Genomic DNA, 13,664 nt, shown 5'->3' with positions numbered 1-13,664 from the left:
TTATTATATAATTGCTTTATGTCTGGTGGATTTAAAGCGTTTTACTGGCACTGGTTTATTTTTGCTGAACAATATTTCAACATAATTTACTTTTTTTTAATTTGCACTGGAAATTACACAATTCATTGAGACCACCCTCAAGGGTAAAAAAAAAATCTCAAGACATTTCATACTTTTTCTTCTGTTTTATTCCATTTATTGTTTTTATTTTGTGGTTGTAATAAAGTTACCAGAATGTCCTTTTAAATGTCTGTGAAATAAGAACAAAAAAAATGCACAAAACCATTTTTATATTACAAGGAATTTTTAAGACATAGATTTGTGTGTGTGTGTGTGTGTGTGTGTGTGTGTGTGTGTGTGTGTGTGTGTGTGTATTGCGCCACAGACCAGCTCCTGACATGTGGGAGGTATGTGGTTAGTCAGTGTTTGGTCACAGTAACCTGGACTGATACTGATCAAAGTCTGATCTCTCTCTCTCCTTCTCTCTCTCTCTCTCTCTCCCTCTCCCTCTCTCTCTCCCTCTCCCTGCAGATCTTGGACGGGTCAGGCCATGTAAAATTCTGCGTGGATGCCAGCAAGCCAGATATCGGGAGCTGGCTGAAGCACGTCCAGTTTGCCCCTGCGGCCACGCAGCACAACCTGACAGCGTGCCAGATAGATGATCAGGTACGTGGAGACACTCGCAGGCCGCCTGGCAGGACAACCTCAGCTAAAAATAAGACGCACATGATCTGAAGACAAGAAAAAAAACAGAGAGAGAGAGAAAAAAAACGTGGATGACTTGATTTTGAACTCCCACATGGTGATGTATCTGAATCTGGCCGTCTGGCTGCATGAATCAAGTGTAACTGAGAGTCATTTAGATCTGTGAAGCAGCTTTTTTTAATGCCAGAAGGCTTCCCTGCATTTTCCGACGTCTGTCCTGTCTGCGTGCTGTTGTGTTAAAAGGTGTTATTGTGATCCAAGTCAGATAGTCCCAGGAGCGGCTGGCCCACCCTGCCTTCACTTCACACACACTCACAGATCTCCCCCACGCTGCACCGCAACAGCCTCCTCGCTATCTGTGTGTGTTTTCTTTCTGTAATTGTGCTCTGGCTTCTGCCGTGCGAGGACCACAGGGCAGGATCAGAGGCGGCCCCGCCGAGATGATAGTTCCACACACTTCCCGGTCACGCTTAGCGATATAAACTCTTAGATATGCCAGGAATGTCACAGTCCTTTTGCTGCTCACCTGGCTGTGCAGAGAGGTGCGTGCTGCACACATGGGGGCCGTTCACCTCGGTAATCCTGTGGCCCTCTTACTCAGACACAGGGAGACAAGAGGCTCAACTTTATTTGACATGCTTAGGGAGCATACTATAGTTTGACCCGAATAAAACAACATAATCCAGCCTGCATGTGTGTCATCACTTCTCACTGGTGGTCCAGCCAGATTACTTGTTGAGTGTCACCCATTGAAATTACAGCGAAAAGTACATGACAGCAATAAATCAATTAAAATACAGCAGCAGCAGCAGCAGCCATGTAACTGCAGGTAAAGAAGAACATTTTCATACTGTGGAAATCTTCTCACAAACAAACATCATGCTCTTCCTTCATATGTTTCTCACACTCAGCTCTAAGGAAGAGAGAGTGGCTAGTCTGTGCTGTTTGCTTTAATGGGCAAGCAGAAGAAGAGAGGCCTTCCATAAGTGCTTCTTCCTCACTCTCTTTAAAAGACAGAGCGAGACAAACAAGCAAGAGAGCGCTTTCCCCCGAGCTGCCCTCTCCCCGAGGTGTGACTCGCTGTCAACGCTGTGGTTCTGCTCGGGTGGCTGTGTAAGGCTCCGACAGGTCACGGACATGGCTATGATGAGGCGATTGTTAAGTATTACACACTGTCACAACAGAGCACAATGTGCCGTCTTTAAGCCTTCCGGCCAACATTGGGTGTTTTTGAAAACACACTGTAGCGTCTCACAATGCCTGTCTGTACGTGGAAAATGAATAGACTGAAGAGGGTGGTCTTGTAAAGCGGCTGTCAGTTTCTGGTAGTGTGAGAGTAAGTGTGTGTGTGTGTGTGTGTGTGTGTGTGTGCTTATGAGGGGGTTTTATCTGCATGTGTGCGCAGACTTTTATGTGCATTGACTTGTTGTGAGTGTGTGAAGTGTTTCATTGTGTCGTTGGAGCGTGTGCACACACCTGTAACTGCCTGTATTTCTTCATGTATGCATGTGTGAGCCTAATAGTGTGTGTGTGTGTGTGTGTGTGTGTGTGTGTGTGTCTGTGTGTGTGTGTGTGTGTGTGTGTGTGTGTGTGTGTGTGTGTGCACGCTCTGCAGGACTGTGAATTGTTCACTGCGGTTCAGATGGCTCCCCGTGCTCCTCATTGCGAGCTGGAAATGTTAAAACACACATTACCTGATTCCAGCAGGTTTTTACAGCCACAGAGAAGTGCTGAGTCTAAACCCAGCCTGAAACCACACATTACACACTCGCCGCACAGCGCGCAGCATCACCAGGTTTCCACAGAAGGGCCTGACCGAGCTGCCCAGGGCTTACACTTAGCCACTCTGCTAAATCCTCCCTCAGAACCAAATTTAAGCTCACCTCTCAGAGATGACTTGCTACGTGATTTATTCGCAGACAATGTCGTATGACAGCAATTTCCAGGTGTGTCGGTCGTTATTCGGCCCTGGTTCTTTTCAAGCACCAATTTACTCCTTCCAGTGTGAGGGTAAAACTGGCCCCCGTCCTCTTATTTCTGACCCAGTTCTGTTTATCATAAAACTTTATGAGCAATCTCAGGCGGGTGAGGGAGGGCGAGAGGAATGAATGAGTGAGGAGAGAGAGAGAGGAAAAGGCCTGTTTTGTCTTACTGTAGGAACTAATCCCACTTCTCCTTTTCCTCTCTCTTTAGTTCTTTCTTGCATTCATTTATTTCTCATTAGCTCTGACAGATGTAATGTGAAAACATCTGCAGACAACATAACCTTATTTATTGTGAAGTCTCTACCAGCGTAACAACTGCAATTTCACAATGAAAGAGCATGTTAAAATCCATCCTCTTTAGCTTCTTATATATATGGATTTTTTCTACTTTCAAAAGGAAATATTGAATAAAATAATGTAAAAAAAAATGTATTTGGAAAGTAAATAGCTCCAAAACTCTGTCACTGTAGATGTCCAGCTATTTAAATTTAATGGGTCTAAAGCTATTCTATAATTAGCTGCACATGCAGTATTTAAACTAAATTCAACAAGAGCAGCTTTATATTTATGACCTTTCAGGTTTTTACTGCTTTATATATTTGACACTGCAGAGCGGAGAGCAACAGGAAAGAACAGGGAGGAAGGAGATGGCAGGTGTCGCAGTTTGTGAGTCACACTGAGTCTGAAATTCACTCAACGTGCTGCAACTTGCAGGTTTGACTTCAGGCCTTTACAAATAAAAACAGCTCTCTGAAGAGATTGCGTGTTTTGTTTTTGTTTTCAAGTTACTGACAAAATGAAAAAAGAAAAACAATCCAAATCTAAATAATTCATGAGTTCTTAATTGTTAAATCTTTAACTTCACTCTGCGTGTGTTCAACTCCAGCCTTTTACTATCCACAGCACAATGCTTAAGCTGTCCTCATATCCTCGTACAGCTACTCGCACAGATCCCTCCACGATCAGCACGTTTTGTCGTTCAGATAATTAGGGCAATTAGCGCCTGAAAAAACCCCTCCGCCGCTCTCCTCACTCTACTGATTCAACTGAAAGCAAAATGGATTAAAGTGTAATTAACATCATCCAACGAGGCCCAGAAGAGCCTTTCATAAGACAGTGCGGACGGATATGAGCGTTAATCTCTTTCGCTCTATTGATTCTCACTCAGTATTGAGTGGGATGAAGTGGCTGAGGGGCATATTAGCAAAACACTGACAGTCATTCACTGTGTAAATACGCTGGGGGTGGAATCATGGAGGGATTGTAACTCGCTGAGATAACAGACGAGACCTGATTCAGTTATGGAAACGGCTTAAGAATTAATTTTAGAAAGAGGTCAGGCTATAAAAAACTTATTGAGACCCTAGAAGACTAAAACACCTAGTGTCTGCTTCTTTGTACCTTATACCAACTGGCCCATTCTAAAATAAGCATAGCCATGATTGCCCTCTTACATATTCATCCAGTTTGCTGGATCCATGGTCCTTATAGCTGCAGGGAGGTCATGTCTTCGGTTGGAAATAAGGAATAAGTGGATTTTTTGGTGAAGCATTATTGACAGTGCTGCATCTCCTGTCTTTGTTGCAGCATAAAACCTTGCTTGTGGGTCAGGTGCATGTTCCTTCACCGTAGTTTTTAGGTGTTGAATTGGTTTGTGTCTTGAAGTTTTTTTGCACCAAAAAGCAGCGTCCAGACTGAGAGTGCATTGTGGCCGGACAACGTCAGCGAGTGGCATACCTGTCCAATGAGCACTGTGTGAGCGAGGAGTCGGCCAACAGGGTGTGAGCGAGGAAAATGTGACTGTGTTTACTCTGCTAATGACTAATGGTGTCAAGGTAACAAAGTAGTCCGATTATAGCCTCTTATCCCCTCGTGGTTGTAACCTTTGACAGAGAGGGGAAAGAAAGAAAGGCAAATAGGGAATCCATAAATTATTTTACATAGAGACATTTTACATTAAATATTTATATGAGAATGATTAACTAGCATATCGGAGACAGTAAAATAAAGTCTCACTGGCTTCTACAAGCCTGTGCAGAGCAGCCTTTGTGTTAACGTGAAAGCTTGATTCAGGTCATGTGTGCTTCTAAAAAAGCAGCAGTTGGAGTAGAAATGGCCTTGATGCTGAGGCGGCTGGCTTTCTCAGTGTGAACTCAGACACCCTGCCTATCTTATCTACAGACTAACCTGTTATTTTAAGCCACTGTTAGACTGGGGGCGCCTAGTGTGTGTTGGTTAATGTGTCCGTGTCATGCTCAGGGTGACCAATCAAACACTGCGTCGGCTGTTCTGGAGGGAGTCTCTGCTTTTCTGTTTGTGTGTGTTTTCACTGTTTATCTGCGGCGGCCCTCAGGGGGGCGGGGGTGGATGAAGCTGTTGGGGGAATTCCCCTCTTATTGGTAAGCACCCTCCTGTGCCTGCTTGTGTGTGCACTTACGCTACCTCAAAAACATCTTGTGCAGCGAGCGCAGAGACACGGGGCTACAGAAATGTTTATTGATCCCTACAAGAGGAGGAGGTCAGAGGTCAGGCTCAGAGTAAAGTGGATGTTCTTCGCTGCTGGTTTCAAAGACTCACCTGGCTTTCCTTAATTGTCTCATGTTAGCTGTAAAACATACGAAAATTACAGACTCATGGTTGCACTTTACCGTGAACTTGTACTCTTGTATTTATGGACAAAGTGGTTTCGACAGTGTCTATTAACTTTTATGTTCCGAGGCCCTTCGTCCGCGCCCTGGTAGCTTTCCAAAGAGCCTCCCTTTTCAGCCTCGGTATCAGTCTCTCAGAGCGGAATCCCCACACGCTCGCATGTCTGTTTGAACTGCTGTCTGATTGTTTCTAAATCACAATATTTTTGTGGCCTCACGGAGGTGACGGACACAGGAAAGAGTGTGTCTGCTTGTGTATGCGTGCATGTATGCTCTATGCAGTTCCATGCACGTGTGTGTTTATGGTGTAGACAGCGGTTAGAGAGGGCATGACAGGGACCCTCACAGCTCAGTTCCCTTTGTTCTTTCTTTGAAACAATGGGGTGCTGCACTGCTGTTGCTGGTTGGGGCAGAATTTATCTTCAAGGAGACAACAAAACTACAAATAAAGTTGGCTGTATCAGTTATAAATAGGAACAAGTTAAATTAAGAAACTACTTTAAAAAACACTTATTTTAGCTCTTCTCTGACTTTCAGTCTTGGAACTTCCTGTGCTTTAGTGACTCACAGTGCAGCCCAAAAAAAATCTGTATTGTCATATTTAATATTATATCATTTCCCAGAAGTCAACAATGACAACATGACACAAACAATTATGGCATAGAACACATCATGATCTCTTATTGTGACAAAGATATTCATCATAAGTCTCAGCGGAGCCGAGTCCTGCTAACCAGGAATTCCGTCCGTGAGCGGGGTGTACCTGTGACCCTTTCCTTCCCAGAAGCACCCCCCCCCCCCCGCAATCCCTGTCGCATTTCTAATAAATCCCCCCCATCGTCATTGTCACTCCGATGCAGCAGAGGAAGTTAATATGTCAAACCTCTAAAGCATGCCAAAAATAACGGCATGTCTGATTGTTTCACAGAGAAAGGCCATTGTATTGTCCATGGGAAGCACCTCAGTCCCAGGGTCTCTCAGCTGATTCTTTAACATGACTGACCCCCTCCAAACACACACAGTATGTTTAGCAGGGACAGGCTTCCATCAATATGGATTGTTGATTAGAGTGATTAAAGAAAACCTCTATCATGAAGCTTTGGAAAGAAGTGGCTCTAGGTGGAATTGTGCTATATAAATGAGCCCACAGAGGTGGTGTTAGTGCTTAATTACACTCACTGTTTGGAAGTTGCATTAATCACTGAAAACTCAATTAACTCAATGCATTCTCAGTATTTATCGTCAAACATTAGGAGGACTCTCCATACTTGTATTTGTCACTTCCTGCAGGCATTACAGGAAAATCCATTAAGTGTGCGTGCGTATGTGTATTTATTCTACATTATAGTTTCATTTGCTTTACTTTTTCACATTAAGTTGGATGACTTACATGATGATGAATTACAAGTTAATGACTGTGTGTGTTTACATGTATAACACTCCTCTGTGTGTGTGGTGGTGGTACAAATCTGCAGGAGTGTGTGTGAACCAAGAGCTACTCCAAGTGACCTCTGCTGGTGTAACAATCTTGTAGCTAAGCCCGCTTTGCAGAGCTGCAACATTTTTACATCAGCAAAACAAAATATGTTGATCGATAAAGCTTTGTTTGAATTGTGTAATAAAGTGTTGTCCGCCCTGTGTGTGTGTGTTGCAGATCTTCTACAAAGTCACCAGAGAGATTTTCCCCGGTGAGGAGCTGCTACTTTTCATGAAGGCTGAGGAGTATTCATGTGACACCATGGCTCCTGATATTCATGGTTAGCACCACACACGTTGTCTGTTGCAAAGATCTGAACATCTACCTCACTCACATGCATGACATTCTAATGTGCCTCTATCTCCACTTTGTAGAGGAGAGACAGTACCGCTGTGAGGACTGTGACCAGCACTTTGAGTCCCGCAACGAGCTGCTGGACCACCAGAAGCAGCCGTGTGGGATGCCCCCCGCCTCCTTCCTCAACCCAGGTTTGACTTATTTTTTAATAGGTGGGCCATTGTAAACTGTGGACACTGAAGAGTGATGGGTAGAACTGGGATATGATGACACATATGAAGTGAAGCTTTGTTGCCACAGAAGCAAAACTTCTATTTTATACAAGCTGAGAGAAAAAAGTATGTCATGTGAAAATGTTTAAATCCAGATCCCCTCGCCAAAATGACCACTGCTGCACAGTTAATGCAGTGAATAATTGATTCCTCCCACATTGTTTGTCCAAGACTTCAGAGAGTTATATATGTATTACCATGAGATTCAGTGTGATTTGTATGAGACTGGACCACAGACACAGTAATTGACCAGAGCCTGTGGCAATGCAAGTCATTACATTTCCCCCATAAGATCTATGTAATGGAATAGATGGCTATTGAAGACCGCAACCATACCTCGAGACTGCACCACTCTCCAACATGCTGTTACACCCAAACACGTCATTCCCATATGACTTAAATTTGAAGTTGCAGTGCTTGTAGGCTGTGCTTAGACTTTTTGGATTATATCTGTCATATGAACAGAAGGTAAACACAAAGTCCACAACATTTTTTCACCTCAGGATACATTTTAAAGTCTTCCTGCGTTACTTTGTTTCTAGGAGGCGACAGTGACCTGAAAGCCCAGGAACCTCAAGACCTGCGACCCCTCCACATGTCCCATGGTCTGCACGAGTGTAAGGAGTGTGACCAGGTCTTTCCTGATGTCCAGAGGTGAATAAGGGACAGCTGATAAACTCAACCCTATAAAATATTAAACAGATTTTCATCTCCATTTTACGGCTTTCCTAATCGTCATATGTTGTGTTTCCTGCAGTCTGGAGGCCCACACTCTGTCCCACTCTGAGGAGAGGGAATATAAGTGTGACCAGTGTCCCAAGGCCTTCAACTGGAAATCAAACCTGATCCGACATCAGATGTCGCATGACAGTGGCAAGCACTACGAATGTGAAAACTGCTCAAAGGTAAAGTGATGACTTTTGAAGGAGATATTGAATTAATGAGCGCTTTGCGTTTGTCTGCTTTTGTTGATTGTATGTGTAGAAGCAGATAGTAACTCCCCCGTGTGTCTGTGTGGTTGCTTCCCCCAGCAGGTGTTCACAGACCCCAGTAACCTGCAGAGGCACATCCGCTCGCAGCACGTCGGGGCGCGGGCCCACGCCTGCTCTGACTGCGGCAAGACGTTTGCTACGTCTTCGGGCCTCAAGCAGCATAAGCACATCCACAGCAGTGTCAAGCCCTTCATGTGTAAGTCACTAAGACCCTACCTATGTAAGTCTACTCAGTACGTTATAATAATAACAACAATATGCTTGTGATTTGCCTTTAATAGAAAAACTGTGATGTTATTGCAAAAACAAATCTTTATCCTTTCTCAGCTCCTCTCATAAGAGTCAGTCATGTTCTACAGGAAGTACTCGTGGGATAATGTAGTCGCTGTGTTTAGAGTGGCAGAACTATTTCTTTTAAGACAAGAGTCATGCAGTTTCATCTACATCAGCACTCTCACACAGTGCTGATATGTGATAACAGCATTTAAACAAGCGTGTTATTTGACTCAATCCCACTTGGTCTAACCTTACTCCTGCCTCTCACAGTGATCCAGCCTCACCTACTGTTGACGCCACAGCTAACAACCTTCTTTTTCCCATGCACACACACTTTTTTGTCCCCGCTCTTCACTAAACCTTAACTCCTGCGGGACCCAAACACATTTTGACCTTTCACAGCTTCGCCGCCTCACACCGCAGATCTGATCTCCATTCCCCTTAAGCATTATGACCTTCACCCTTTGCCCAGCCTCTCTTTCCCTGACCCTCACATTTACAAATACACACTCCTTCTCCCCCTCTCAAACAAACACACACTCACACGTAATATTCATAGGCCTGAATGACTGCATCTCAACTGCAGACCTCTTGACTCCCCTCTCTCCTCCACTCTCCCTCCGCACTCCACATTCACCATTCCTCACAAATGGCAACCACATGTACGGCCCTCTTCCCTGTGCTCCTTCTGAAAAGGAGTCCATTTGCTGTAATCAGCACAAAATATGCAGGTTTAAAAACAACTAATGGCTGTGTAAAAAAGACAGAGCTGCCCTCAAACATGACGTCTGCCTGGTAGAGACTGTTTGTGTTTGTCTAAAGCGTTTTTATTTTGTGCGACTGCTTTTGAAAGGCTTGTACATGAAAGTGTTGTACTGTATGCACTCATGATTCTGTTTGTATTTTAGCGCACGCAATGTGTCAAGGATGTGTGCGCATGTGTCTCAGAGCTATTGAAGCACTCAGGCCTGCTGGGTTATTAATTTAGACACTCAGCGAGCCAACACTTAGCCACCGCTCTCCTCTTTGGAATGTGTTTATAATATTTTGTGTCAGTTTATTAAGAGCTGACGAATAGTCGTGTGTAGTGAATAAGATCTCACACTCGGGGTGTCGCGCGTGTGTGCTGTTAGTCTGTAAATGTCAGTACTACATGATTTATGGCGCAGGGCTGTTTCTTCTTCTGTGGCTTTACTTGTAAAAACTCACACACTCAAAGAGAAAGCGACAGCAGCAGCTATCCCTTATACACACTGACTGGATGGATTTGATAACTACTTATTTACTATTAGAAACAACTGTGTGGACAATACAATCCATTATGTGACAAAAAATACTTAACTAAATATTAAAGTAGACATGCTACCTACGTCATTGTGAATGTCTACAAACCAGGCTCAAACATGGTTCTTAAAATCAGTCGAAAACATTAGGATACTGTTTCCAAATTTCTTCATCTGTGTTGCAAGACACATGCGCAGCTTCTTGAGAGGAAACATCATGTGCAAAATCAAAGGAATCAGGCAGTCTTCCCATTTTCCCAGATGTTTTTTAAAATGTTTACAACTACCTTTCAATCCTAATTGTGTCAGCCAAAGCCAAGCCGCAAATACTCTTTATTTAAATTTAGTTCTCTGCGTCTATTCATTAAAACAGACTTTTTTATAAGATTACATTCGCTCTTGGCTCCAGCGTTCCCATTTGGCGTTCCTCTGGGATGTTTATTCAAATCTGTTTCCACAGTACTTTTCCCGCTCTTCCTCTCAATCCTCTTAAATTGCCTCTTGTGCACCTTGTGGCTGGAAGGCATCCAAAGTATGCAGAAGTGTAATCACTGTGTGAGCCTAACCGCTTCCTTATCCTCATTTCGAAAATCAAATAACAATGTGAGCAAAATCAATCATCCAGAGCTGCTTCTAACTGCTCACTGATATTATCAGATGATCAAAGTCTTTACATCAACTGTATTGTAGCTGATCTGCAAAATATCCTCCTCTGTGGGAGGGGGCCAACAAAGAGGAACATCTCCCCCCTTTCATAAACTGCATTCTTGACTTTTATTACAAAAGCAAGAGAATGGAGCATGGGAAACAATAAGTATTTGGCGACAATGCCCCCTTTTTAAACTCAGCAAATCATCCATTAGGTAGTGGATAATGGCGACAGACTCATAGTGGGGACAGATAATGTCAGTCGATGAGGTTATGTCTCAGGGGCCGGGTGTTGCCACTGTACATCTCCAAGGGTCAGACAGAGCGACAGACAGGCACACAGAAGTCCACTGTGGGAAGGTCACTTAGCACAGGACGACAGGGACCCAGATATGGGGGCAAGGTGAGGGGGTGACAGGAGAGGCCCGGGGGGGAAGAGGGAAGAGGGGCAGTAGAGGACGTGAGACCTGTCCCTGGGAACCGGACTGCAGGATAGGATTCATTCAACTCCGCTTCCTTCACAAACTTAAAATAGAGCCATTGTGCTGCATGTGGCTGAGAATGTGTGTGTGTGTGTGTGTGTGTCTGTATGTCTCTATGCTTGTGTGCGCTTGTGTGTATTACTAGGTTTCTCTGTGTTATGTGAATATTTAGTGAATGTGCCCGCATGTTTGTGTGTGTGTCTGTGTGTGATTGTTTATGGACTCCCTGGGAGCGTCCCTGGGAGGACAATGGGGCTGGAGATGCCTGGGAATTTGGTTTGATGTGCAGGTGATGAGTGGCAGCAGCTGACTCACACCATCAACCAAACGGATTCTCTTACAATGCCAGGATTTGGACACACAGCTCCGCCTTATTTTGCTGGGAAACTGTTGTCAGAGTATTGATGGAAACACAAGCTTACCGTTCATACTGCATTTCCTCTGCCTTAGACTGAGTCAGTCTGAAACATGTTAACTAGAGGTGTCATGTCATGCAATGTTATGTTGTGTTTGTGTGGTGTCTGTGTGTGCTGCATACTGATACGTTCCATATCTGTCATTGTGTCCCTGCAGGCGAAGTATGCCACAAGTCCTACACCCAGTTCTCTAACCTGTGCCGCCACAAACGCATGCATGCTGACTGCCGCACGCAGATTAAGTGCAAGGACTGCGGGCAGATGTTTAGCACCACATCCTCCCTCAACAAGCACCGGCGCTTCTGTGAAGGGAAAAACCATTTCACAGCAGGGGGACTGTTTGCCCAGGGTATGCCACTCCCTGGCGCCCCTGGCTTGGACAAATCAGCTCTGGCGATGGGCCATGGCAGTGCTGGGTTGGCTGATTACTTTGGGGCCAGTCGCCACCATGGCGGGCTTACATTCCCCGCTGCCCCGGCATTCCCCTTCAGCTTCCCTGGCCTCTTCCCCTCTGGACTCTACCACCGGCCTCCGCTCATTCCTGCCACCTCTCCTGTCAGACAAGCAGCCCATGCACCTGTTGGGCCTGGTGGAGAGCTGAATAAGAGTCCACTGCTGCCTCCGAGCCCTGGAATTCAGGAGTCCAGAGAGCTCCTTAAGGCTCTTCGTAAAGATGGAGGCTTACCTGTTAACCAGATGGGTTCAGAGCTCCATGCCCAGAGTTCCTCATCCTCCATGAAGCAGCGGAACAAGCAGAGTGACCAGTCAGAGAGCAGCGACCTGGATGATGTCAGCACACCCAGTGGAAGTGATCTGGAGAGCACATCCGGCTCTGAGATGGAGAGTGACATGGACAGTGAGAGGGAAAGGGGGGCTGCGAGAGAAAATGGGAAAGGCCCAAAGAGAAAGGCCAGTGAAGGAGGCCCCCAGAGCCCCAGCTTGACAGGAGGCAGTGCTGCTAAAGACTTTCCGGGTCCTTCCCTAATCCCATCCTCGCTGGACGAGCACACAGCCGTTACAGGTGCTGTAAATGACTCTATTAAGGCCATTGCCTCCATTGCTGAGAAGTATTTTGGCTCTACAGGGCTGGCTGGCCTGCAGGACAAGAAGGTCGGCTCTCTGCCCTACCCATCTATGTTCCCACTGCCTTTCTTCCCAGCTTTCTCTCCTCCAGTTTACCCTTTTCCAGACAGGGACCTCAGACCTCAAGGCCTAAAGGGCGAGCCACAGTCTCCAGCAGATGACAGCAAGAAGGCCCAGGGCAAATCTTCAGCCGAGTCACCGTTTGACCTCACTACTAAGCGGAAGGAGGAGAAGTCTGCCACATTTGCCCCCTCCAAACCAGGAGCCTCCAATTCCAGTGGTCAGGATCAACCACTGGACCTGAGCCTTGGGTCAAGAGGCCGTGGACGCAACCCAAGAGAGGAGGAGACAAAGAATAACTTGGGGTATGAGGAGGAGAAAGCAGTGGTGGAGATCCCAAAAGCTGACACTTCCTTACAGCATGCCAGGCCAACCCCTTTCTTCATGGACCCCATCTACAGGTATTGTTATTCCCAGTAGCTTACATCCCCATTATACACGTCACTGCTGCTATTTTATCTTATGTATACCAGTACAACATACTTAAACTGCTGGTTAAGTATAAGTAAACTAATATTTATGTCCGTGCCTGCGTTAAGAGCTAACAGAAATCTACTATTAGCAGGGTTGAGAAGAGGAGAATGAGCGATCCGTTCGAGACTCTGAAAGACAAGTACATGCGACCAGCTCCAGGCTTCCTCTTCCATCCACAGGTAAGGTCTGACGGGGGCATCAGTGAATTGGGACATCTTGGGGCTTTAAGAGGAATATGAGGTGGAACACACCTAGTTTGCATGGATATTTGATCTTAAATATGACCCTTGATTGTATGAGTAGACTGCCCAGCCTAAACTGGTAGCTCTTGGGCAGTCCCGCATATTAGAATTCACAGTGGTTGTGATTTATCGACGACCGATAATCACGTAGCCTTGGCAATAACACTGTTACAAGTCAGATGTTAGCAGCATGGCATTAGATCAGTTGAGATATATTGTGATTTTTTCCATAAGGATCTCTAAGTCTGGATGGTTGTCCTAGGCTGATCAAACTGGATTGATGAGGATTAGTATGCGGCTCCAGTCTTGTCCGAGCTACTGCCT

At 45.3% G+C, this 13,664-nt stretch overlaps 1 protein-coding gene across 8 annotated transcripts in view; it reads left to right on the top strand.

Moving 5' to 3' along the window:
* Window positions 1–13,664, top strand: part of mecom (MDS1 and EVI1 complex locus) — a 131,336-nt gene that overhangs the window by 105,232 nt on the left and 12,440 nt on the right. For 2 of the 8 annotated variants that reach the window (XM_069668337.1, XM_069668345.1), the window contains 8 exons: window positions 532–666; window positions 6,993–7,095; window positions 7,190–7,303; window positions 7,927–8,038; window positions 8,142–8,289; window positions 8,416–8,596; window positions 11,639–13,025; window positions 13,187–13,277. In XM_069668337.1, the coding sequence (XP_069524438.1) occupies window positions 532–666; window positions 6,993–7,095; window positions 7,190–7,303; window positions 7,927–8,038; window positions 8,142–8,289; window positions 8,416–8,596; window positions 11,639–13,025; window positions 13,187–13,277 (2,271 nt within the window). The remainder of the gene's footprint in view (window positions 1–531; window positions 667–6,992; window positions 7,096–7,189; window positions 7,304–7,926; window positions 8,039–8,141; window positions 8,290–8,415; window positions 8,597–11,638; window positions 13,026–13,186; window positions 13,278–13,664) is intronic. The other 6 variants (XM_069668344.1, XM_069668343.1, XM_069668338.1 and 3 more) reach the window with 6 other exon arrangements.

The sequence above is a fragment of the Semicossyphus pulcher genome, unplaced genomic scaffold (genome assembly GCF_022749685.1).
Source record: "Semicossyphus pulcher isolate SPU_LCO1_2020_fin unplaced genomic scaffold, fSemPul1.0.p SCAF_19, whole genome shotgun sequence".
NCBI lineage: Eukaryota > Metazoa > Chordata > Actinopteri > Labriformes > Labridae > Semicossyphus > Semicossyphus pulcher.
This window is presented reverse-complemented; position numbering and strand designations above follow the sequence as displayed.